Source organism: Perognathus longimembris, chromosome 21 (genome assembly GCF_023159225.1).
Source record: "Perognathus longimembris pacificus isolate PPM17 chromosome 21, ASM2315922v1, whole genome shotgun sequence".
Classification (NCBI taxonomy): Eukaryota; Metazoa; Chordata; class Mammalia; order Rodentia; family Heteromyidae; genus Perognathus; species Perognathus longimembris.
In genome coordinates, this window is record NC_063181.1 from 8975636 (window position 1) to 9000700 (window position 25065).

Genomic DNA, 25065 nt, shown 5'->3' on the forward strand with positions numbered 1-25065 from the left:
AACTCCCCTTAATCTTCTCAGAATCTATTGGTGCCTTCCCCTGGTTGAGGATGCAAGGCTGAGTTGTCCAAGGATATACTCCTTGTGATTGGCAGAGCTGGGATTTGAACCCAGGTAACTTTGTGCCTGGGATTTGGCTTTTAATAACTATGCGGTTCATCTTCTCCGGTGTTCCTTCAGCTTAGACAAAGCATGCACTTGTAGAGTTTTCTCTCCTTGTTATATTTCAGGACATGTGATTGGATGTAAGAACCTGAATCTTTGTACTTTTGTAACAATATGTCATGGAATAATAGGGTTTAGGAGGATTTCAAAGACTGAACAAACAGTCTGTGGAGGCTGGAAGGAAGGGAGATGCTGATAGTAATGAGGCTGGGAAAAGATGTGGAACTTTGAGTAGGAGGTCCTGGCAGTCAGAAATGGGGAGAATAAAGGCTGGATTGGCTACAGTTTAGAACAGAGGCACTATCCTGAGGAGATGTCAGATGTTAGGTGTGCAGGACAAATTAGCAGCCTAGCATGATCTTTGTGAGGTCAACCACACAGTCACCTTTGTTCTCGTCCCCAAAGGGGGGTGGGCCTGGAGCATTTTCTCTGCAGCAAGAGGACAGGCATAGGTAAGAGGGCAGGAGAGAAGAAAGAGCCCCAAACCTCAACACCACTAGCAAGAAACATATCAGCATTCAGAGAAAGTTGAAAGAAATCTTTCAGCTGGCTGGCTACCTAGCTCAAGGCTAACCACACTCTTAACACAATAATAAGTCAATCCTCACTGAATAATTAAATAGAGAGCCTTCATAAGTATTGACTTAATGTGACAGCAAGTCTATAGTGACTTGGGGTTTGCTTATGTAAACACAATCTCTTGTTCAGCTTACTTAGCAGTTCAATGAAATAGAACAGTCCTTCAATTAAAATCAAATGATGCACACATTTAATTCTTTTCTCCTCTTACCGGATAATAATAGGATTGGAACATGGATGAAGGGATGTAGGAGAAATGGACAAAGGAGGATCTGCTTTTGGAGAATGATGGAGTGTATCTAATATCTGTTTCTTAAGGAATGAAATGGTCTTGACTCTGACCCCTGGGTCCTGTGAGGAGACCCAGATGGGCTTAGGTTGACCCCCACCCCATTCAGGCCCTCCTGATCCTCTCCCCGAGAGAATTGGAATATTGGTCTCTTGGTAGTGGGCTGTGTCTGATTGATTGTTTTGGGTCAGCTGAGGTCCAGTGGCTCTAACCACAGCTTCTTCCAGGTCATTATTTGCCATGAATATCTTCATATTTCACTTGGAGAAGAGACGAGGTACTGTGTGAGCTATGTGCTGGAGGAGGCCATGGAAACACCCAGTGATTTCCTGAGATGGTTCCAGAAAAGAAATAAACCTCCCTCATCCCATGGCGTCAGAGCAATGGGCTAGGGAAAGTGAGGACATTGTGACGGGAGGGAATGCCTAGTTATTGGCTTTGGAGTTTGGCCAAGTTCCCTGGCCTTGTTATTGTGCTATTCTATTAGTTAGTTAGACTGTCTATGCCTCAGTTTCCTTACCAGTAGGACAGGGATAATAATCACAGTGTCTCGGCACTTCTGTGGTACAGTGTGGCGGAGTCTGTGATAGTACTTTGTGTGGCACAGTACTAACACAGAAGTGCTTGTTCCTAAGTGAGAGGTATTGTGTTCCTTTTTCTTGAAGGGACAGGGACTCTACGTGGCACAGAGTTTCTCATGCAAAGGCATGGTTAGTGGGGCCCTTAATATCGACCATGACAACAGTGAGCCTTGGCAGGACACCCACTGTGCCAGGCACTGTCTAGACCCTGCCTGTGTCCCTGGTGGGGTAGCTCTTTCTGCCTTCATGAAGGCAATATGAGCTGAGTACTGTCCCTTCCTCGTTTAGTGACCTGCTCAAGGCTACACAAGTAGTGAGTAGCTGAGCCAAGATTCAAACCCAATGTGCAGTCACATCAGACACTGGACATCAGGCCTAGGTGAGCTTCTGTGGAGACGTTGAGAAGGAGGTCAGACTTTCTTGAACTTGACCTCATGCTTGGAGCAATGCCTGAGCATCTGAATCATGCCCAGAAGGGTTGGAGGACATTTTGCAGAGCAGTATTAGGCCCATCTCCTCATGGGCCACTCCCAGGAACTGGGGCTGCTCAAGGCTGAGGAGCTAGACCTCAAGTTGAGAGCTTTTCCTTTTCTGTCTCTTTGCTTCAAGACAGTCACCTGAATTGATGGATGTCCCCAGAACAGCTTCAGAAAAAAAATTGTTTATAATAACACAGGATTTCAGAGGCCTGCTTCAGTGAAACCACAAGACATAATTACAATTGTCAAGCAACTTTATTAAAGGAGAGCATAATGAACAGTGTCTTCCGTTCATTCCTTTTTCTTGTTAGTGTCCTCAGTTCACAGCTTCACATTTTCCCTTGTTTATAACCAGGGGGCATAAACGTTACCAGCTCCTTTGAAATCTCTTAACGTGATTTCATGTTTAAATTTTCATATATTGACACACTCCATATCCTAGTCATGTTCGGTAGCAATGTAGCCTTCCCTGGTGTTGACACCCATTTGAATTGCTCTCTCCCTTCAGCTTGAGAAAGTCCCCTGCAAGGATTATCTTGCTACAGGGCTACAGGGGTATGGTCAGCATTTGTTTTCAAAGTTGATGTTTTGAACTGGTTGTGTTTCTTTGGCTTTTCTGTGGATTTGATGATTAGCCTGTGATTGATGATGATGCTTTTAATGCTAGGAATGGAACAGAGGGCCTTTATATGTTAGGAAAGAACTGTACCATTAAACTATCCCTAGCTGATGTGACCTTTTTCTTTTTGTAAAGTGTGTTTTTTTGATTGCTTCAAACATGGGCGGAGAAGGGCATATAATCTCAGAGAATGAAGTTAGTAGTAGTCAATAATTTTTTCTTAAATGACAGAGACTCAACTAGGTTAAGAAAGATATCAAAGAATTGATTGGCTTACATAATCAAATATAGAAAGGGCAGGGGTGTTATTCAAGTACAAAGAGGACTCTCTCCCTCCCTCTCCTTGTTACATTCTTTCCCTCTTCAGGTGGCTCTGTGTGTTCTTATTGAGACCTCCAGGGCTGGACTACAGTCCTGATATGTTTGTGTTCAGACTGGGTATCTCACAACCAGAAGAGTGAATTCTCTTTCTTATCAATTACATTAGAAGACTGAAGGCCAGGATCATGCTTAGCCCAGCTTGTGTTACTTCCTTATTCCTAGACCATGGTGACCAGAAGAAAGGAGTTCCAGGGATTGGTCCAGCAGGGGTCAGTTGTCTATCTGGTCTTGGAAGATGGTGTGTGGTCTTTTAGGATGAAGTTCTTTTCCCCTGCTCACCATCTGCTCCCTGGTTTCAACAAACCTGTGGTGGCGGTGGGATGAAACCAGGAGGAGGCTGGGAAGATCAGGAGGGAGGGGCGAGCTTGTCCACCCTGAGAGAGTCAGAAAACAACCATGTGGATGAAATTCGCATTCCACTACCTCAGTGTTGCATCACATTGAACCCATTTATTTAACCGAGCCTTCCACTGCTCAGAAGGACTTTAGAAAGCCAACCCAGAGGTTTTCTAGTCTATTAAAGCCATTTCCTTTGCCTTCCCATAAAGTGTGCATTCAGTCTTTTATGAGTTATTGATACTTCTTTGGGCCCCCTTTCCCTTCCATAAAATATCCAAGTGCCCCAATCATTTTTAGTAGAGAGTGGTGGTAACCACCCTGTTCTCCTTGGCAAGCATTTGGCTGTCACATGCTACATTTAGAGCAACTGTGCCATCTAGCCTTTCTGAGATACCATGTCCTTACTGTGAAACGTGTCTGCTTTGTGAGATTGTTTAGAAGTAAATGAGATGACGAAATCATACACACAGTAGGTCCTTGATAAATGTTAGGCCTCTTTCGTCCTCTAAACTCACTTCTACAACTGCGAGAAACCCAGTGGTTTCCATAGCAACCATGTAGCAGGTACAACCCAATGCATGGGACTCTGGGAAGATGAGAAGAACTTCAGACCCCGTCGGTCAAAATTAGAATGTTTGGGAGTTCTTTGGGGAGTAATGCACCTCAATATTATTCTAGGATGGACGGATTTGGGGCAGTCTCAGACAGTGTTTACTATCTAGGCTCACGGAGGGCTTCACTTATAACAGATGCTATTATTCTTTTGCTTGGCTCATACCAAAGCATAACACTGAGTAGGGTGTATGTCTGTGGGGTCAGTAGGATGTGTGTGTGTGTGTGTGTGTGTGTGTGTGCGCATGTGTGTGACACTAATGTATAGTCTTTCTATGTAACCACAACCTTCTTGGTACCTTTCTGAAACGTACCTACCAGTCCAGCTTTGAAACATGTGCAGATGGCTGCCTCCCCAGTCTGGAGCTCTCTCCTCTCCATCATCTGGAGGACTTGGTACAGAGGAGTGCTGGCCCTGCGGCTACAATTTCAAGTTGTGTATCCTTGGGCTGCAGCCTAGAGAATTTGCATTTCTAATGAGTTCCCAGTTGATGCCGATGCGGTTGGTTTGATCATCACACTTTGAGAACCACTCTGAGAAGTCTCTTCTCCAAATCTGGGTGGTTGCTGCGTGTGCGGGCTGGTCTCTGCCCATCCAGCCCTGCTTCGTTCCCCTCTCGGTGGGCATCTGTGCTTGTCCAATAGGGATGTCGGATCTAAATAGCGAACATACAGCAGTTAAGTTGAATCCTAGCATCAGAAAATTGAAATAAGTATGTCTGAGGTATCTACTTTAAAAAAAAGGAAGGAAGAAAATCATTTATCTGAAATGCAAATGAACTGAATGTTCTGCATTTAATATGGCAACCTTTTCATCAAATTAGGGGGCAAGTGTCTCTCCTGCTGTTTTCCTGTGATTGAATAGGCTGCAGCTGCTAATGAAGCCGACCCAAAGAGGGTTTTTGTGTTTTTCGGACAATCCACCTGCTGCCCTGAGCTCGGTTGGCTGTCTTCTCTCCATCATGACAGGGATGGACTTGGCTTGTGTGCATTTTGGTTTCCTTGCTGGCTTTCTGCCTTCTCTCACTATTTATTTGTTTGTCTCTTTCTCTCTTGCTTCCTTTATGCTGTCTCTTTTCTGGGGCCTCATAAAGGCAGAAATCTGTCGCAGCAGTGATCTGATCCAGGGAAGGTCTGTTCTTGGCAGTAGGAATGGAGTTAAGAGATCAGTGCCCTCCTGGTGAACAGGAGAAGAAGTGACATTTGGCCTCGAGATGAGGCAGACATCACCAGCTGGCTCATCATGTATTATGAAAGGGTAACATTTGCCTTGGAGAGCGTTGCCTACCAGGACTGGGCTAGAGTGCTCAGGCGGCCAGTTCTCATCGTGGTTGGAGTTGGAGTGTATCAAGTGATTGAAGGAAATTGACACCACTTGGTCTCCTACACTGACAGAGGGAGCTTACTACCATGGATTTATTGTGCTCTAAGAGGCTGTGAGAAACTTGAGCAATCAAAGGCCTCCTGGAGACTTGGACATGGTAACCTCTTAAATGGCTCCATTTGTCACTTTTGCTTGCCAAGACCGCCTTAATGCTGAGAATGGAGAAGTGGGCAACAGAAGGCCTAACTGCTTCCTTTCCTTTCCCCCTGCTGTTTGCTGGTCCAAGCCCACATCCTTTCCTCCCTTCACTCTGTACAGCTTCCTCTCTGAGGCCTGGACCAACCATCAGGCTTGCTATGACTGAAGTGGGTCATAGCCACAGAGGAATGAGATTGTGCTTTCCCTCTGGTTCACTCTGGGGTCTGCCCAAGGGACTCACTCTGTGCACATTGCTCAGCTTCTAGAGCCCTTGCTCCTCTTCCATGTAGCCAGGTGAAGAGGGCTTTCTGGGGCAGGGACTGGAGGTGGCCTTGGAAGGCAGGAAGTAGGAGATAGCTCCTGTGTATGAATGGGCTTCTGTATTTCAGCTGAATGATGTGTGGATACATTTTTGACATAAAGATGGTAACTAGCAGCTTCTCCTGTGCTGTAGCAGCTGTCTTGCCCCATGCTCTACAGCATCTATGTTCATCTGTGCTTGGTCCCACTCCGTGATGGCTCCTGACTTGATCCTTTTGGCTTCTCTGGGCAGTGATTTGGACAAAGCGAATGAGGAAGTACTTGAAAGGCCTGTAGATGTTTCCTGAGCTGCTATGACAAAGTACCAGAAGCTGATACTTAAAACAGAAATGTGTTCTCTTGGGCCAGGCACACACCTATAACCCTTGTTACATAGATGATAGAGGTGGGAAGGATTGTGTTTGGAGGCCAGGGGTGGGTGGAGACTATAGTGAGACTATATATCTCAATCCACAAGGCAGATGCAGTTGGGCACATTTTGGTCCCAGTTATGCAGGAAATGTAGATTGAAGGTTTGAAGGATTGAGGATTGAAGTCCAAGGCTAGCCTGAGCAAAAATGAGCGACTTCGCTGATAAAAAACAAATACAAAAAACCCAATGCACACAAAAAGGGCTGGCATTGTGGCTGAAATGTTATAGGGCTTGTGCAGCAAGTTATAAGGCCCTGAATTTAAGCCCTTCCTGTAAAACAAGTGTCCTCTCAGTTCTGGAGGCCAGGAGTTGGAGGTCAGGGTGCCAGCAAGCCATGCTCGCTCAGATCGCTCAAAGAAGAATCTCTTGGTGGGGTTGGCAGTTGTTGGTTTGGAGACCCATTCACTCTAGTCTCTGCCTGTATTGTTTCCTGGTCTTTGCGCTGTGTGTCTGTCTCTTCTCTTTCTCTCTGAGCCTAACTTGGTTATAGCTTCAATCCCTCTTTCTCAGCAAGGGAACAGTCACAGGTCTTTGACATTAGGACTTCAGCATATTTTTTTGGCAGCGACACAATTCAACCCACACCAGATTTTCTTTTCTTTTGTTTGCATCCAAATCCCATTAGAGTCTCTGTCCCCTCGGCATGCTTCTTCCTCAGGTCTCAGGAAAAGGACAGAGATGATCCCTCCTTCTTCAGTCACTTAGACTCCTCTCAGTCACTTAGACTCCTCTCGGTTGCTGGGTAGCAGAGTGGGACAGACACTGGTTTTGAAGTTCAAGGTCAAATCTTATCTTCCAGCTGGTCAGGGTGAGGCCAGGGATGCTGCTTTTCCTATTGGTGATAGGAGAGAGGCTGACACAACCAAAGATGGATGACATTGCTTTCCCAGAAGCCCAGAAGGAGGCTTCCGGGAGGACCCTCAAGGACTGAGGACCCTCTTCCCACATAGGAGCAGAGGAGCCTGTCGGAAAGGGCTTCGCCTGCTCTTGGGTTTGGAGATCTGGATTGGAGTCCTGGATCTACTGCTCAGTAGCTCTGTGATCTTAGGCTGATTTCACTTCTCTGAGGCTCAGCTTTCTTTTCTATCAATTGGGATAATAATAGCTGCTTGTCAGACCTCATAGGGTTTTTGTGAGGATTAAACGATAAAAGATGGATGTTAAAAAAGTCATTGTGGCAAAATAACATCAATTCAGCATTCTAACCATTTTGAAATCTACAACTCAGGGGTACTAAGTACATTTTCAGTGTTGTATAACCTCTTCCATCCATCTCCAGCACCTTTTCATCATTCTAAATGGTGAAGGTACCATATACACTGTAAACTACAAGCCTACACTTTTTATTTATTTGATTAATAAGGGAACTGAGTCCCTGAGAAGCAAGGCAGTTGCTCATGGCTGCCCAGTGAGTTAGGGCAATGTTGAGCTGCCAGTTCCCATTTCTGACTTTGAGTTTGGTGTTAATGATCTTCACTGGCTGCACAGGTTGTGGAGGTACACCTTGTTGGGGTCAGATCTTTCAAGAGGGATTTCTCTTGATAAACCACAGCTCAGGACCATAAGGTGAGCCTCAGGTGGGGTACTTCATCTACCTTCTTCTAATGGCCTGGGCCTGAATGATGATGGTAGGGTCCACTCAGCAGACTGTGAGTACCGTCCATGGCAAAATTGTGATCTCTGCTTTCAATGTCTTTCCCCCAAACCTCTTGTCTCCTCCCTCCATCTGCTTTTTGCTCAAATGGGAAACAGTACAAAGGGGCACAACTAGGAGAGCTGAATTTGGATGACTTTGTGAGGTCCTTTAATGTGTGCTGAGATGAGGGGATCTGGTTCTGGCCCTTCCAGTAGCTGGTTCATGCGGTGGAGCTACTAGAGACTGGGAACATGGCTATTGTGGTTCTGTTTTGTGCTCATCACTAGGAATATGCCAGTGAATGAAGCCTCCTCCTCATCCATTCTTGGAGCTACTGCGACTCAGCTGCTGTGCTATTCGAGGCTATATGGCCAAGGACATCCACGCATAGGAGCTGATGATTTCTGGGGTGGTCATGGTCAGGGGAGAAGTGACCTCCTAACTCTGACTGATATGGACCTACTGTGTAGCCGGGGTACTAGGGAAGGAGGAAGGAGGAATGGAGATTACCATGTTCATTTGGTGTAGACACCTGGTATTCTGTGTAACCCTCCATATCCAGCTCTGAGGTTGGAGGCTGGGGACATACCCAAGTCTGACAGCATCTGCCTTTAGGCAGCTCCTGGGCTGAATATGGCACAGCCTGGGTACACAGGGTCATGATGTGGTGTTAGGTGGTGATAGTGAAGAGTGGGTGCAGGCTGGCACTGCCTGGTGGGGCATCCGGATGGACATTGCTTGAGGTGATGCAGAAGAGCCCAGGCAGGAATGTTGGTCTTACCCTAAAGACACTTGTCTTGGGGCTGGGGATATGGCCTAGTGGCAAGAGCGCTTGCCTCGTATACATGAAGCCCTGGGTTTAATTCCCCAGCACCACATATACAGAAAATGGCCAGAAGTGGCGCGGTGACTCAAGTGGCAGAGTGCTAGCCTTGAGCAAAAAGAAGCCAGAGACAGTGCTCAGGCCCTGAGTCCAAAGCCCAGGACTGGCAAAAAAAAAAGACACTTTTCTCCCACCCTCCTGGGTACCAGCTCTTTTGAGCCTCAGATAGAGTTTCAGATGTGGCTATGCAGGTATTAGTGGGCCCGTTTTATCATAGGAACAATGATACATTGGATTTGAGCAGGTCATCCCTGACTGTAGGCCAATAGTGAGAGCCTGGCTCCCTGGCCCTGGTCCAAGGCAGGAGGCTCTGTAAGCCCTGCCTGGAGCTTCTTCATTCTTTGGATGACAAGAGTATTTGGAGCCCACTCTTGAGGTTCATTTTTGAGCCCTCTTTGCCAGACTGATTCTGTACTTTCCTTAAGCCACCCTCCTTTCCCTCCTTTCCAGGAACTCTGTCCTCAAGTTGCTCACAGCTTGAAGTCTCTGAGCCTTAGTTTCCCCCATTTCTTCCGCGTCCTGACTTCCTGTAGTTCTGGGGAGTGGCAGAGCAGAGCTGCTGGGCCACACACAGGTGAAGTAGGCCAGCAGACTCAACTCCTGTTTCCTTCTTTGGATCGTCCCCTGACACCAGGTCCCGACTGGCAGACTTCCACTCCAACTGTCGAGCCTCCTACCGAACACTGACCGGCTGCCCTGAGGACAACTACCAGGCGTGTCTGGGATCCTATGCTGGCATGATTGGTAAGTTCTCCTTGTGTTGTCAGAGCTCAAGGTGGCTTCTTGCTGCCCCATCCTCATGAGCTTGGGGGCTGCAGCTCAGCAAAGGGCTGGTGCTGGAGAGAGCCTGCTTGTGGCCTTCTCTGCAATGGATTCAGATAGAACTTCGGGGACAAAGCCAGGGAGACCAGTTCTTCATGGAGGAAGGGGCCTAACTAGTATTGAGAGGATGGCCCCAGGGTGAACAATGATACTAACAGGACAATATGGTGGGAATTAACTGTATGACTGGGGGAGGAGGGGAAGGTGGGAGAAAAATGAGGGAGGGGATTACAAGTGTGATAAGAAATGTACCTTACATGTGTAACTGTGACCTCTCTCTACATCACTTTGACAATAAAATTAAACTAAAAAAAAAAAAAAAGAAGAAATAGCCTTCTAGATACTGTGTTTCCATGACTGTCTCATTGGATTCTAGCCAGTAACAACCATGAGGGAAGTGTTAGGACTCCATTGTACAGATGAGGAAACTGAGACTTAGAGAAACTTGGCCAGACTCACCTAACTGGTAAATGCGGGCATCAGGCTGTGATCTGGGAGCCTTTGTTTCCTTGGTTTTAGAAGACATTCTCTTCTTGTGGTGGAGAAGGAGAATGCAAGGGCCTGTAGGCTGGGGCCCAGCTTCTGGGGCCTTTTATGGTGATGAAGGGCTCTGTGTCTTCTATATCTTTGGCCTCTCTGTCCCTCTGTCCTCGCTGATCACGTGGTCCCTAGGATTGTAATGCTCAGGATTAGCATTGGAAGTTGGGGTGCACGTGCGTTTGGCAGGGCAAGTGGGAGGGCAGATATCCACCGTGCCTGGGGTTCAAAGGGAAGCCTCTACAGCTCGTCTCCTTCCCCTTTTCTCCCTCCATGCCTAGGGTTTGATATGACTCCCAACTATGTGGACTCAAGCCCCACCAGCATCGTGGTGTCCCCCTGGTGCAGTTGTCGTGGCAGTGGAAACATGGAGGAGGAGTGTGAGAAGTTCCTAAGGGATTTCACTGAGAATCCGTGCCTCCGTAAGTCTGGGCATGCGCTCTCACACCCCAGGGGCACCACCCCACCCTACTGCATCGGAGGGAGCCTGCAGCCTGTGCTAACCATTCACTCCTTTTGCCATTGAGAGAGCTGGCAATATGCATGGGCATCTCTACCATGGGGCCTCCCCACAGGGACTCTGGGATTTGCACTCTTGGAGATTCGCACCAGGACACTTCGTTTACCGTTGGCGCCTCAAGCCCGTGCGAAGTCAAGGCTAAGGGCTTCCGATCTGTTGCTCTGACAGCTCCAGCCAGGTTCCTTGGAGACTGAGCTGTCTCATAAGGCTCTCAGTCACCTGTCACTTCTCCCTTCAGAGTTCCACCTCGTAATGGGTGACTTTCTATTCAAGTCATCCAACTCCTAATCCAATGGTTGCAGGGAGCAGAAGCCCACAGCTTGAGCTCTCTCCATACTGGAAATCTGACACCTCCTGCTGGGCATGCCACCTGTACACCTCTTCCCTCCTTTCCATCTGTCAATTCATCTTTTTCCTTTCCTTTCTGTATGACAGACACAGATTCTAGTGCTTATCATTGAATGTGAAGCTGGATAGAGGTAAACTAAGGCTGCTGCTGCTCATAGTACAGAGTGAAAGGCCCCTAGGGTGGAGTTGTTTTCTTGGATTAAAAAATCATGTTAGGGCTGGGAATGTGGCTTAGTGGTAGAGTGCTTGCCTAGCACGCATGAAACGCTAGGTTCAATTCCTCAGCACCACATAAACAGAAAAAGCCAGAAGTAGCACTGTGGCGTAAGAGGTAGAATGCTAGCCTTGAGCATAAAGAAGCCAGGGGCAGTGCTCAGGCCCTGAGTTCAAGCCCCAGGACTGGCAAAAATAATAATCTTATTTTTGAATTAGCAGACATTTGTAGTATGAGAGAAAGTATCATTGTGTGTTTTTTGTTTGTTTGTTTGTTGTCATGAGGCTTGAACTCAGGGCCTGGGCACTGTTCCTGGGCTGTTTTTTTGCTAAAGGTTAGCACTCTACCACTTTAAGCCACAGCCCCACTTCCAGGTTTCTGGTGGTTAATTGGAGAGAAGAGTCTCACAGACTTTGTTCCCTGGGATGGCTTTGAACTGTGATCCTCAGATTTCAGCCTTCTGGGTAGCTAGGATTGCAGGTATGAGCCACTGGTGCCAGCCTGTCGTTGAGATTTTTTCCCCCACACATATACACAATGCACTTTGGACAAATTCACCTGCTCCACCAGATTCTTATCTCTGTATTCTTCCTTAATTCTGTGCAGGTTTCTTTCGAGCTCAGGGTAGGGGTGCCCACGTCAACAGGAGTGAGGAGGCCCTGAAGGCTTCTGTGAGGCCCTTGATGACTAGCAGGGCCTCAGTCATTTGAAGAGGCAGGGAGCACCTGTTGGTCTACCCGCTTCAGAAAACAGTAGTTTGTGAGGGACTTGCAAAGCACTGAGCCTTGCCACATAGCATCAGAGATGACTGCACTCAGTCATCTGGACAGTTGTCTGGACAGGTAGACCTCCTTATGGAGGTTATTGGAGTTCAAAGTCTGACTGATGGCTGTCCCAATAAGGAATGCTTGCAGGTGTCTACAGGAGAGGACATTGATGACTGCGAACCAGAGCGGGAGGGGAGGCGGTGGTGACACAGGAGATGGGCTGAGGAGATCTTTCGGTTGTGGGCCCAGGTGCCTGCCAGTGAGTGGTGAGGGTGAGCCCATAGGTTTCTGTTTTGGGGACACTCAGGCCAATAGAGATGACCTCTTCAAGACATGGGGGAAGAGAAGCACTGCCAATGGCAGGAAGAGTCCCAACTCCAGTGTGGACACAAGGACTTCGAAGTGCATTGAGGACATGAGATGGGGTACACACTTTCTAGACGCTTGGTTGTGGGGGTGAATATTAGGGATAGAGCTTTGCCAGGAAGCCAGGTTAGTTATCCTAGTTGATAGCATGGATGGGGGAGGCTATCATGGGGAAGCATAGGGTGTTGGGAAGGAGTTGGACTGAGTGGAATCTGAGATGGCAGAGGAGCCCGAAGGGCCTCTGGCTAGGGAGGTTCCACAGGAGAGGTTTGTGGCACTGATGCCCTCTCTCTAGCCCTGGTTCCCATTTCTTCTTTTCTTCCTTTCCTCTGCTGCAGTCTTCACTATGTACATTGCCTTGGCTCTGTCTTCTACTAGGCTGGTTCAAGGATGGCAGTGGTCAGTGGGAGAACTGGGCAGTGACCGACATGGCTTCTGATTTTCCTGCATTTATCTGTCCTCTTCTATCCAGGGAATGCCATCCAGGCCTTTGGCAATGGCACAGATGTGAATGTGTCCCCCAAAAGCCCCTCATCACAGGCCACCCAGACCCCTCGGGTGGAGAAGACTCCCTCTTTGCCAGATGACCTCAGTGACAGCACCAGTCTGGGGACAAGTGTCATCACCACCTGCACATCTGTCCAGGTGAGGGCCGTGGTGGTTCTGAAGCATGGGAAGTGGACAGGCACCATGGGGCCATGTGGAAAACCTTAAACGGGGACCCCAGAGGGGCACTTTTGGTCCTTCCATTAGTGCAGGGTCCCAAGAGGCAGGGGGGAGCTAGTGGAGGTTGCTTCTCACCTGTTCATTCATACAGGTATCCATCTTCCAAGTATGAAACACCTGTTACCCTGCAGTGATCCACTAGACACTTGGAGTGGGGCGCAAGAGAAATGTAGTGAGTGTCACTTATCAGCCGTCTGCTAACTAGCAGGATGCATGTTAATAGATTCTTTACCCATCTAGTTGGACTCTCACATAATGAGACATGGGCATTTTTGTTTCATGTGCAGGAAATTGACCTGGGAGGCTTGCTTGACACATCCAAGATCACATAGCTGCCTGGTGGTGGAATATGAGTCCAGTCCTATGCTTGGTTCTAATGTTTCAATTGCTCATTTGTCTTCCTTCCCTCTTTCCCTTCTTTCCTCCTTCTTCCTTCCCTCTTGTCTTCTTCCCTCCCTCTGCCCCTCCCTCTTCCCCTCCCTCTTCCCCTCCCTTCTGTCACCCACCCACTCATCTATTCATCCACTGTATGTTAGAGACCCACAGTGCCAGGTTTTATGTGAGATATAAAGGGTACACTGGGAACTGAGGCCAGCCAGGTCCTGGCTTTTATGGTCCTTGTTTTTGTGTAGAGGGTCCAATGATGAGATGAGCATCCGACATGGACTGCTCTGCGCGGATGCCGGGAAGGTTTTTCCATTCAACGATGTGCCCAAGACTCAGCAGGGGGCCTCAGGGTGGCTGTTGTGCGAAGTTCACCACACTGTCCCTGTCCACCACACTGCCCCTGTCCGTTCTGTGTTTCCTAGAAGTCGGGTGGTGGGTGAAGGTTTCTGAAGCCCTTTCTTCTGGGCCATTCTCTTGCACAAAGGCTGGAGGAGTCCGGGGAGGGAGCAAGGAAGCAGCTCTGATCTCACTTACCACTTTCAGGCCCTGGGCCCGCTGGCTTACCTGCTGGCATAGAGGCACTGCTTGGGGTGTGGAGCGATCCCTGGTGCAGATCTGTGCTTTCTGCAATGAGCAGGGAGGGCTTAGCGATGTGGAGAGTTTTGCTGTGCCATGCACAGCAAGCATCTCCCACCGCCAGGGAACAGGCTCAATAGCCATGTCCTGGGCCATTTGCAGAATTGGGCCCAGGGCTTTGGGCTCTTAAGTCCCTAAGCTTCTTGTTCTATTTGAGAGTAACCTTGACTCAAGGGATTGGTTTTTGGACACCAAGGGATATAGGACTCTGTGGTCTAAGAAATGGAAATCTGGGCTGGGTCTGTGCAGCCAAAATCTATAACTAGATCTTGCAGTACTTGTGGGACAACTGTTCCAGGAAGAGTGAGGCTGGCTAGCTAGTGCATTCCAACAGTGTAGCCACTCAGCCATTGGGCCTGCTGACACCAGTGTTCTTAGGTTCAAAGCTCCTCCTCTTGTCTTTTCCTTGTATTGCTTGCTAGATGCTGTCTTCTCTCCTGCATTGAGAGAGGAACCTGTTGGGCCTGCTTACTCTGGGGAAGAAATCCAGGCCTGGGGTCACCTTCAGAGAGCATCAGTATTCAGATCTGATTTCCATATACCTAGCTGAGCTGGGAAAAGAGGTGCAGGGCCGGGGGTGTTGGGGACTTGGCCAGGTCCTCTGGGTAGGCAGACCTTGGGGTAGAACTCCATTTTGCCAGCCATGTCTAGGTCTGTGGAGAGGCTCAGGGTTGCCTAGAAATGGTGTTCTGCTCTACCTCAGAGGCCAGTTGGATTTCTTTTAATCTTATGTTTTTAAAAGCAGATTATTAAAAAAATAATTTTATGCAGAGCTCCAATACAAAAACAGAACAGCTTTGAGTAAAGGCTTCAGATCTCATAGTGCTCTCTGCCTGTATGGTTCCACACAGACTTGTACTTAGCAACCACTATGGAGGTGAGAGTACAGGGAGAAGGCCCAGATAAACCTGATAGCTAGAGTCACATGGGAGTGACTGAGGACTGACAAAGAGGCAGGAGGGGCAGTTAGGAACAGTGATCACGGCAAGTCTTCTAAGGTGGTATGGGTGTGTTCTGCTCCCTACAGTGGCCTCCCACAGCTCTGATTAGAGCAGTGACACATCTGAGAAGTAGAATTTAGTCCTTGGAGCACATGGTTTTCTGCTGAGAAGCAGGTGGTGGGTTGCCTGGGTCATATCTTGGCATCCGAGAAACACTGGTACAGTGGTGGTGAACAGGGTCCTCCTGGGATGGCCTGGTTCCATTTCTACTATCTTAATAATCAGCACAATCTCATCTCTACCATTGGCAGAGGCTCTATTCTTGGCCAGTGTCTCTGCGTGACAGCTGGGCCTTGTTTAGCTGACCAGATGCCCTGGGTAGTAGATTGCCTATGGCATCCAAGGGATTATTGATACTTCTGGCTAAGATCTGTGAGTTTGACATAATTTCTTGGGCTTCCCAGTTATTTCTGGTGGCCAGAGCTACCCAACAAATGCTTTGGGAACTAACCAATCAAGTCTAGGACAGAAGCATCATGTCCCCAGCTGGCTCCCATAGGATTGGATTCTATGCATACCCTATGGTTCTGCCTCCAAGTGGTTATGGCAGGGCAGAGAATACTGAATGATCACCCAGGCAGCTTTTTTTCCCCTCCCAGGCAGCTTTTCTTTTTTCACTCCTCACCTTGTCTACAGAGTGCTTAAGTACCATACATCTGTTTGGGATGAAAATGGTCAGGCACAGTTGCTAGATGTCCGCCTAACATGCACCAGTGGCAGACATCACTAATCAATCACAGCTTCCCCCCCACCCTCAGCTTCCTAAGCTCAAATGAAGTCTCATGATCTTTTCCTACACATCTTTCCAGCAGCGATGGCAAATAATGAGCTGGCACCCGCATGCTGTTTCTGATCCGTGGCATTCATTCATTTACTCATTCTTGCATGCATGCATCTAGTAAAACATTAATTGAGTTGCTGTTTATGAGCCAAACACTGTTCACTGCAAGGCAAAGAAGACATGGCTCTTGCCTCTGAAAAGCTCTGAGTGGTAGACAGACACGTGGATGAATGGTGACTACAGAATGCTGCAAACTTGTGAGCAGAGTTGAGAACTTGATTCCCCATGAGTCCAGAGAGGCCAGAATCTAATCACAGAGGGTTTCACAAGGGACAGGGTGTACGGTGCTTCATGGGATTCATAGAGATTCTGTGCGTAACAGTGCCAGCAGTGGTTAGCGGCGTCTTATCTGAGTCACTGGAACAAAGCCTGGCTCCTGAATGGCCGGTGACCTGGCCTTACATGTACCTTCTCTCCACAGGAGCAAGGGTTGAAGGTCAACAACTCCAAAGAGTTGAGCACGTGCTTCACAGAGGTGAGTAGGGGCAGATCAGGAGGTGGGTGCAGGAGACTTGGCCACAGGAGAGTTGGGATCTCATTGCACAGGTTGGGCCAGTGGAGCCTCCTGAGTGGATGTCCCCTCTTCTGCAGTAGGCACGGGTGGGGGTGGGGGTGAGGGGGGGGAGTACAAAGGCTGCCATCCCCTCTACTGCAGTAGGCACGGGGGGATGCAAAGGCTGCAGCCAGAACCCCTGGTTGTCTCGTGGGAGGGAGAGAGGTGGCTGTTCTGATCAGAGGCCCTCCTCCATTGTCCTTACTCTCTAAGGCAAACACAGTGAGCACCTGCTTAGCACTGACTCCATGATGTCTACAAGGAACAGGGATGGGGGGCAGACACAGTCACGGCACAGGAAATGTGTGCATGACTTACAGACTCAATGTGGAAAAATCCAGGTGACAGGAAAAGGCAGTATAAGATTCTTCAGAAGAGGGAGGCCTTTGTGGAGGAGGAGGCTCCTAGCGACTTTAGAGAGAAGGAGGATGTGGCTTCTTCTCTTCCCCTCTCAAGGAGTTTGAGGACCTGGGGACTTCCTCTCCTTAATGTCTTCTTACCATCTCCCTGCTCATTGGAAGGCGCACCCTCAGCCCTGACTCAGGGAGGAGCAGCCCATGTGATGGACATAACTGTCCATACATCACCTTTGCTGCTGCTCTGCCCAGAAGTTTGGGAGCCTGACTGTACCCTCAGAGTGCAAGGGAGGAGAGGGTCTTTGGGTGTTCAGAAGCAGCAAGGGTGGGGATGGGTTCCTTGACTTTTTCTTCACCTGAGCCGAGCCTTACTGACAGCATTTCCCCCCCACCCCTTGTTGTTATTGTTCTCTGTGTCTGTCTCTCCTTCTGCTGTGGACTCAGCTCACGACAAATATCATGCCTGGGAGTAAAAAGGTGGTCAAACCCAACTCAGGCCCTAGCAGAGCCCGACCACCGGCTGCCTTGACTGCACTGCTGCTCCTGACGCTGACATTGGCCTTGTAGGCTGCGGGAACCACGGCACAAGATTTCTACAATCTCCGCAGACGAGAACTCCCACCCAACAAAACGGAAACGAACTCACACCTCCCCACACAACCCCCTTTGCAGACAAAAAAGAAAAAAAAGGTTCTTTTCCCCACCTTGTCTCTGAACCTTTCTCCTCCCAGGTTTCTTCTCTGGAGAAGTTTTTCTAAACCAAACAGACAAGATGGCGGCTAGCCTGAGGGCCAGCCCTGAGGTTTCCCCGCAGGGGACACTCAGTGCTGATGAGGGCATACGGCTATGGAAAATCCCTTCATGGTCTTCTGGTGTTTTTCTCTCTGGACCCTTCTGAAGCAAGAGGTCAAGACAAGACTCCTGCTGGGATGGGACTTGCACCATGCCTAGTGTAGGCTGGGTATGGGAAAACTGCAGCTGTTGTGGAACTGCCCACTCTAGGGCCCCGTTGGAGGGCATTGATGATCTTGGAAGCAGGACTGGCTTTGGGAGGCCATGTCAGCCTTGCCTCTTGGCTTCAAAGATGATAATTCAGCCTCCCTCTGCCCTCAGGTGTCTGGGTGCGGTGTAGGGGGTGGGGTCTGTGTCTGGTGTGGGAAGCCCCAGGGCTGGGCTGAGGCCCTGGACCAGACTGTAGTGTGAAGGGGGCTGGGATAGCTCCAGGAGGGCCTGGGAGCTCAGCCCACCCAGGAGACCCCCCCCACCCTCCCAGGGAGGGCACAAGCCTTGGACTCTAGCTCCAAGATGTGCCTCTCTCCCTGATGGCGGGAGTTTTGAAGTCAAAGAGAAATGATCGTTTGTTGGCTTCTTTTTTGTTTCTCGTGGTTCCATTTGGCGGGTCTCCCTTTGGGTGGAGTGGGTGTGGAGACCACAGTTGGATGCGTGGCAATGCCATTCTCTGATCACGTGGAGCTCAATTCTCTCTCCTCTCCTTTCTTCATTTCCACTTTCTCTTTCCTCATTTCCAAGACAATGTCAACTGTCTGTACATATGAAACTCCTTTCTCCATGGATGTGTATCTACACATCCATATACATATATCCTGTGCTTTTCTCTTTCCTTTTTTTAAGAAACAAAACTATGGAAATAATACCCTACAGATGAGCGAAAAATGTATTATTGTAAAGTTTATTTTTTTTAATAATGTTGTCTATAATGGGAACAAAGGAAACGGACTCCCACGAGCCTTGCTCCAGTCTGGCTGACGGGGCTGTGGCCTGGGCTCTGATCCACATTGATGCTTAACCAGGCCCCAATAAACGTACTAGGAAGAGACTTGCCTTCTGCCTCACTCGCGTGTGTCTTTGCTAGGCTTGTTCATACCTGTTGGATGCTTACATGGAGCTCCTGCTGGAGAGTCTATATGCATGTGCACACGTGTGTATGTGTGTGTGTGTGTGTGTGTGTGCACATATGTCTTGTCCATATGTCCCAGTGTGTGTGATGTTTGTAGCTCCCCCCTGTGGGAGATGTACTGACTGATATATGCCTGTTGCTTGGAGATTGGAAGAGAATGAAGGTGCAGGCAGTGGTTGGGGGTATGGAAGGGCAGGACCGCAGAGAGACAACCTGGCCTCTTGCCTTGGGAGTGGTTCTGTTCCTGGCCTGGGAGGCCCTGCTTATTTAACATATAGAGTGGAGTGGGGGCCCTGTGAGAGTCTAGGTCTACGTGAGGTGTGTGATTAGAAAAGGCAGGGACTCAGCCTACTTGGTTCCCACTGCAGAAGGAAGACAACTGTGAACGTTTGGGCTTTGGAGACCAAGAGAATGAACATTGTTTGTCTTCGCTCTTGTATTCCATCGTTTGCATGTTTCATCCAGTCCTCACTCAGGGGCTGGGCCCACTATATTCTCCATGGAATGGCTATGGGAAGTGTGTGTGTGTGTGTGTATGTGTGTGTTCATGTGTTTTCACAGATGTGTGCAGGCAGCAAGGGGGAGGAGAGGGCTGGTCCATGCTCCCAGAGCTGCACATCATCCTGACCAGAGGTCATCTTCCAGCCTCTTGATCGTGGTGCTGCTCAAATGGCTTGGGTTTCCTGAGCAACTGTTCATGGTGGAGATACTGGTGTGCTGTGTTCTGCCCTTTGCATGGAAGGTCAGGGGGCAGCCATCTTTCCTCCAGCCACTGTTGCTTCATGGTGGGCAGAGACAGGCATGGCATCTACTGTGCAATCCACGGTCCTTGCAAACAGCAAAGGTCGGTTAGGTTAAACATGACTTACTGGAAGGCTCTGGGAGAAGGTATCTTCAGAATTGGTAGGAAGACTGAGGGGACAGGGACAGGAAGCAGAGGACTTCTGAAGGTCTTGTAGGGAGCATCTACAAGATCAGTGTGCTGCTGCTTCTGTGGCAAATGGCTACCAACTATCGCCCAGTTGGCTCAGCTGGGCCTTGTGCCTATCCCCTGCCATGCTTGGGTGGGGGAGGGGGTTATGCCATCACTGGTATTACTTGTGTGAAGTAAGTCCTTTGGTTACATACGAGGGGGGACCCTTTTGAAGGTGGAATGAGTTCTGGGTAGCTTTACTTCTCCCTGTCCAACAAGCACATGGCTAGATGGCTGACATTTTACCATTAAGTATTTGTTCCTTTGGTTGAGATGATTCCTGTCCTCTGTTCCTCTCAAAATACATAAAGGTGAGAAGAGTTAAATGTTAATGTCAGTTGTGTAAATGGTGTGAATGACTTTTAGGAACATTAGGACATTTGGGAGTAGTTATTGAGATTTAGGCTGGGGAACAGACAAGGGCAGAGAAACGGGGAAGGACTCAGGAGCAGATGGAGAGGTACTGAGTTGGAGTTATTTGGGGAAAGTGCAGCCACATGCCGTATAGGTCCCTGTGCACTTGTCTCGCTCAGGCACACGTGTGGAGTTAGCTTCCTCTGCTGTGAGCCCCAGGACACTCCCAATCTGGAGCATGCATCTGTGTAAGAGGCAGTCTCAGCCCGAGTCCGCAGCTGCAGGACCTTGGTAGATCTGTTTTTTGTTTTTTTTTTTTTGGCCAGTCCTGGGCCTTGGACTCAGGGCCTGAGCACTGTCCCTGGCTTCTTCCCGCTCAAGGCTAGCACTCCGCCACTTGAGCCACAGCGCCGCTTCTGGCCGTTTTCTGTATATGTGGTGCTGGGGAATCGAACCTAGGGCCTCGTGTATCCGAGGCAGGCACTCTTGCCACTAGGCTATACCCCCAGCCCCAGGACCTTGGTAGATCTGAAACCATCCAGCAGGATTGCCACCCTTGTTGGGAGAGTTTCTGGCTTGTGCAGCGAAGCTCAGCGGACAGCCCAGACACCAACTTTCCACCTGATTGTTGCCTTTACGGCCATTAATTTTTGTGTGCAGTGAAGACCACCTGGGGTAGGACAGAAGTCTAGAGGAGGCCTGCCGTGGGGCATTTGAGGAGGTCCCTCGGGAGCTCTGTGTATGAGACATGGAATGAGCAAAGCTACTGCTCCCATGCCGAGCTGGTAGTAGTTCTCATGGCGAGGCTTCTGCCTAATGTCATGACCAGCCAGAAGAGCATCATCTTAGTTCCCAGAGCCCCAGAGCCCCCACCTTGTAACACACGTAGCCGCACACATTGCCCAATTCTGGGAAACGGGGCCCAATTCTGAGCTTTTAATCGATCCTTTTAGGAAATAAGCTCTGCTTGGGATCCACATGTCCTGGCTGGGGCCCTGCCCTCTCCATCAGACCTTCTGGATGCTAGCCTGCTGGGAGTCTGCCAGGGTGGCCACTTTGCCATTCCTAGATTCCCACCATGCCTGCACTGCTCACGGAGATACCCACCCAAGAGCCCCGCTTCTGCTACCCAGTGCTGGGCCAGCTGCTAAGTGTGTGGGGAGAAGGTAAGGTCAGGCCTACATGCATGTGTCTCTGGTTTGTTTCTAGCCTTGGATCCCAGGTGCCTGCACTGACAGAAGAGCAAAGCTTTGAGGTTGCTGACTGGCTGGAGAAATCCTTGGCCAGCATTTTTCAAATATGTAACCTGAGTTTAAATCAGCAATTCCAGGTCCCAAGTGGGATGCCAGGGAACAAAACCAGTCATACATTCCCTGTTAATACAAGTGGGTATATTCCTAGCTTATTGTCCATTCTTTCTAAAGAGTCTCTGCTGGGATTGATTATCATCTTAAAAATGGGCAAACTTTTTGAGGAAAAGCTAAAGGCATTTAGAATCCAAGTGGAGACACACACGTGTGCACATTCATGCACACACACATGCACACGCGCACACACATATATATATACACACATATACATACATACATATATATGGTGGGTCACCCTGAGGATGGTCTTAAGTGACCCCCCCCCCAAAAAAAGAGAAAATCCTGGCTTCTCATTCCAGATGAGAAATCATCCGGTCCCTTTATTCGAGGTTGGTAGCCTCATGTCCAGTTATACTAGTTGATGGCTGAGGTCTTGCTCAACACGCTGTGGAAGGGAGGAGAGACAGACGGGCAGAGAAGGATGAGGCGGCCTCTGAGATGGCTCCTAAGCTGTCAGTCTGGTTTTCCTCCCCAGCATGCTTGTAGTTCCTCAAGAGCTCCCCCTTCGGACAACAAGAACACGCTCAGAGTCCAGGGAACACTCTGAATTTTTAAGTTCTGATGTGTTTTCTAAAATCTCAGGCATCCCATTTCCTCGTATATTTCCTATGTTAAAAAAGGGAATAATTAGAAAGGGATTTGAACTTCTCACAAAGATGTTAATGAAACATGGACTCTGCAGAGCATCAACTCAGCAAAGCATTGTTGGCCAACCCTGCTTTTAGTGTGAACTCTGTGTGTGTGTGTGTGTGTGTGTGTGTGTGTGTGTGTTATCTTCTATGTATGGCAGGAAGATGGGCTCAAACATTTTGGAAAGATTTAATATCAGTACTGAAAATAAAACCCAAACTAAATGTATATATATATGTGTATATAAAACCCAGACCAAATATATATATATAAGTATATATATATAAAACCCAAATCAAATGTATATACATGTATATATAATTTATATTATATATAAACATATAATTTATATCTATTGCATATAACCATATATACATACATATACACACATATACATATAACCATATATATGGTTATAGATAATAAATAAATATAAATTAAAAATATGTATCTAAGATTTAGTCTTCATCATGTACCAGAGGCTATTCTGAAATAGTGTGACTTTTATGTCATTGAATCTCTTTGGGGACTTTGAGGTTAGTACTCTATTCCTATTCTACAGATAAACAGACCAAGGCAGGGAAGCTCTTGTTTTGTCTAAGATACTTCAGAGGGCCAGGAAAAATGCTTAGATGTAAATCTTAAGTGGGTAGCTCAAAGATCTGTGGTTTAACTGGTCTGTCAGGGATCCTGAGCTGAGCTTCCCAGTGGGTTCCCCGGTCCATGCCGGTCTATGGCTGCTCAGATGGAGGCAGCCACTTTCTTGGAATTTAGCTCATAACCACACCCTGTCCTTCCTTTCCAACATCCTCAGGATGTGTATGGTCCAGGGTAACAGACCATCAATTGACGTAGGACTCAGGGTACTTGTGTGAGCCTGCAGGGTAATGGAGATGGAGTCCTATAGAGGACTTCACAAAATCGAGGACTTAGAAGCGAGAAGGGAAAGGGAAGGAAGAAGCTGCTCAATGACATGTGCTCCCAGCAACTAGCCTTTTTGGTGGGCAGGGGAGGATGGAGGTGGGCATTCACTTCAGTGATAAGGACTTTGTTGGAAAATGGCCTTGGCTGAAAAATGGATCCTCTAGGAAAGAGATTGACAAACTGGGATTCTTCTTGACTTTGAGCTGTTCTTGCCTTTGCTGCTCCCCCCACCCCCTGCCCCTGCTTGTGGCTAAGAGATGAGGATGAAATGGAGACCTGATTTGAGTTCCAGATCTGCCACTGGCCAACTGGGAGACAAGTCCAGACTAACCTCTAGTTTTCCCATGTGTAAAATGACAATGTTAGTCCTGCCTTATAGAAATAGTGTCAGGATGGTGTGGGATATTGTGTATGCCCAACATACGGTGGGTTCCTGGTTATGCATGTCCTTGCTCAGTGGGCCACTGACGACCCCAGGCCTCCTCTAGGTGGGCTCCTACTCTTGGGTTCATCTTTCAGATGTCTCCTTTCTCCTCCTTTGTGCCTCCTAAGAAGCTTTCATGGATTCCCTGGGGCAGACAAGATCATGGCCATCACCAGGCTCCTGGGCTTCATTATCAGAAGCATTGCCAAGTGGAGCTCGAAAAGCAGGCTGAGTGAGGAGAGGGAAAGGCCAACCCCCTTGTGTTATTTGTCAATCAGAGTTGATTTGCTCAGGGAGCCACCGGGGATGGTGGCTACAGAGCATCCAAATGTCATGCTCTCTGGAGTCCCTGGGATTGGCTGCCCCCTCTCCATGCACGAAGGCAGAGGACATCCCACCAGATGGAGCACAGCAGCTCAGCGCTGAGCACTGATTAGTCGTGGAGCTGAGCTGTGGAATGCCAGTGCCTGTGGGAGGCTGAATGGAGCTCGGTTCCCGATTAGGCCCAAGGCAAGAGCAGGGATGGCTTTGCTGCCATAGGGATCTCAGGAGTTTCTTGAAAGGAGGAATCCTTGGGCTTTCTTACCTGAGGTATTTCTCCTCTTTGGCTCTGCCACTCACCCCCTAGTGACATAAGCTAAGTTGCTGATTTCTCTAAGCCCCTGAAAGGTTGCTTTAGGGCAGGGACCTGAATGAAGAGCCAGAAAGGCAACACAACAGGTTCTGTAACCCATTCCATCTCAGTTGTAACTACTAGCTCTGTCATTGTTTCTCAAAAGATGTTACAGGCAATATGTCAAGGACAGTCCGGGTGGTGTGCCAATAAAACTTTATTTACAAAAAACAGGCACAGGCTCAATTTGGCCCTTTGGCTGTAGTTTGCCAGTTCCTGCTCTAAATGTAGGGTGTCAGCTGTCAATCACAAGCAGCTGGAGGGTTGCATGATGGCTGATGGGGCTGACTGAGCCTAGTAAGATGGAGGAAGAAAGAGGGAAGGAAGGTTCAGCCATCATGAAAAGGGCTATGAACTCAGTGGTGAGCTGGTGGTGGAGAAAGCTGGGAGGAATAGCTCTGTGTTGAGACAGGGTGCAGGGACTCTGGGCTGGACTCCCCCAGATGCAGGCTGGAGTGTTGGGACTGTGGGACAAACAGGCCTGAGGTGCAGCTGCCCTGGGCCCAGCCCTGCGGAGGGCACCATTTTCAATTTGCATAGAGGCTCCTGTGTGTGCTGGCACAGGGGGAGCTGCCACTCAGGCTGGAGGGGGTCAGGGTCATGCATACAGAGATAGCAGGGCATGACTTCCAGGCAGAAAGTGACTAATTGGCCTCCAACATCTCTGCAGGTGGCAGTTTGCACAGCCACCACGGTGAGCCTGACTCAGGGTTGTGGAGCTCATGCTTCTAGGAAAAGCACTCCCTGATTTGTGCTAGGCGTGCCTTCCCAACAGCACCCCAAGAGCTCCATGCCGCTGTCAGCATGCCACGCGCCCCGGGGGTGCTCCACCTCCCTGGTCTGGGAAGGGAGAAGTCTGCTTGCTCTCCAGGATTCTGCGACAAGATTCTGTAAGTCTGTGCCACCA

The 25065-nt window shown here is 48.8% G+C and overlaps 1 protein-coding gene across 2 annotated transcripts in view; it reads left to right on the forward strand.

The window, feature by feature from the left end:
• Gfra2 (GDNF family receptor alpha 2) overlaps positions 1-18130 on the forward strand; it is a 74314-nt gene extending 56184 nt beyond the window's left edge. For both annotated transcript variants that reach the window (XM_048330719.1, XM_048330720.1), the window contains 5 exons: positions 9453-9562; positions 10459-10599; positions 12865-13037; positions 16405-16458; positions 17337-18130. In XM_048330719.1, the coding sequence (XP_048186676.1) occupies positions 9453-9562; positions 10459-10599; positions 12865-13037; positions 16405-16458; positions 17337-17459 (601 nt within the window). In that variant the 3' untranslated portion in view covers positions 17460-18130. The remainder of the gene's footprint in view (positions 1-9452; positions 9563-10458; positions 10600-12864; positions 13038-16404; positions 16459-17336) is intronic.
• Positions 18131-25065: the final 6935 nt, after the last annotated feature.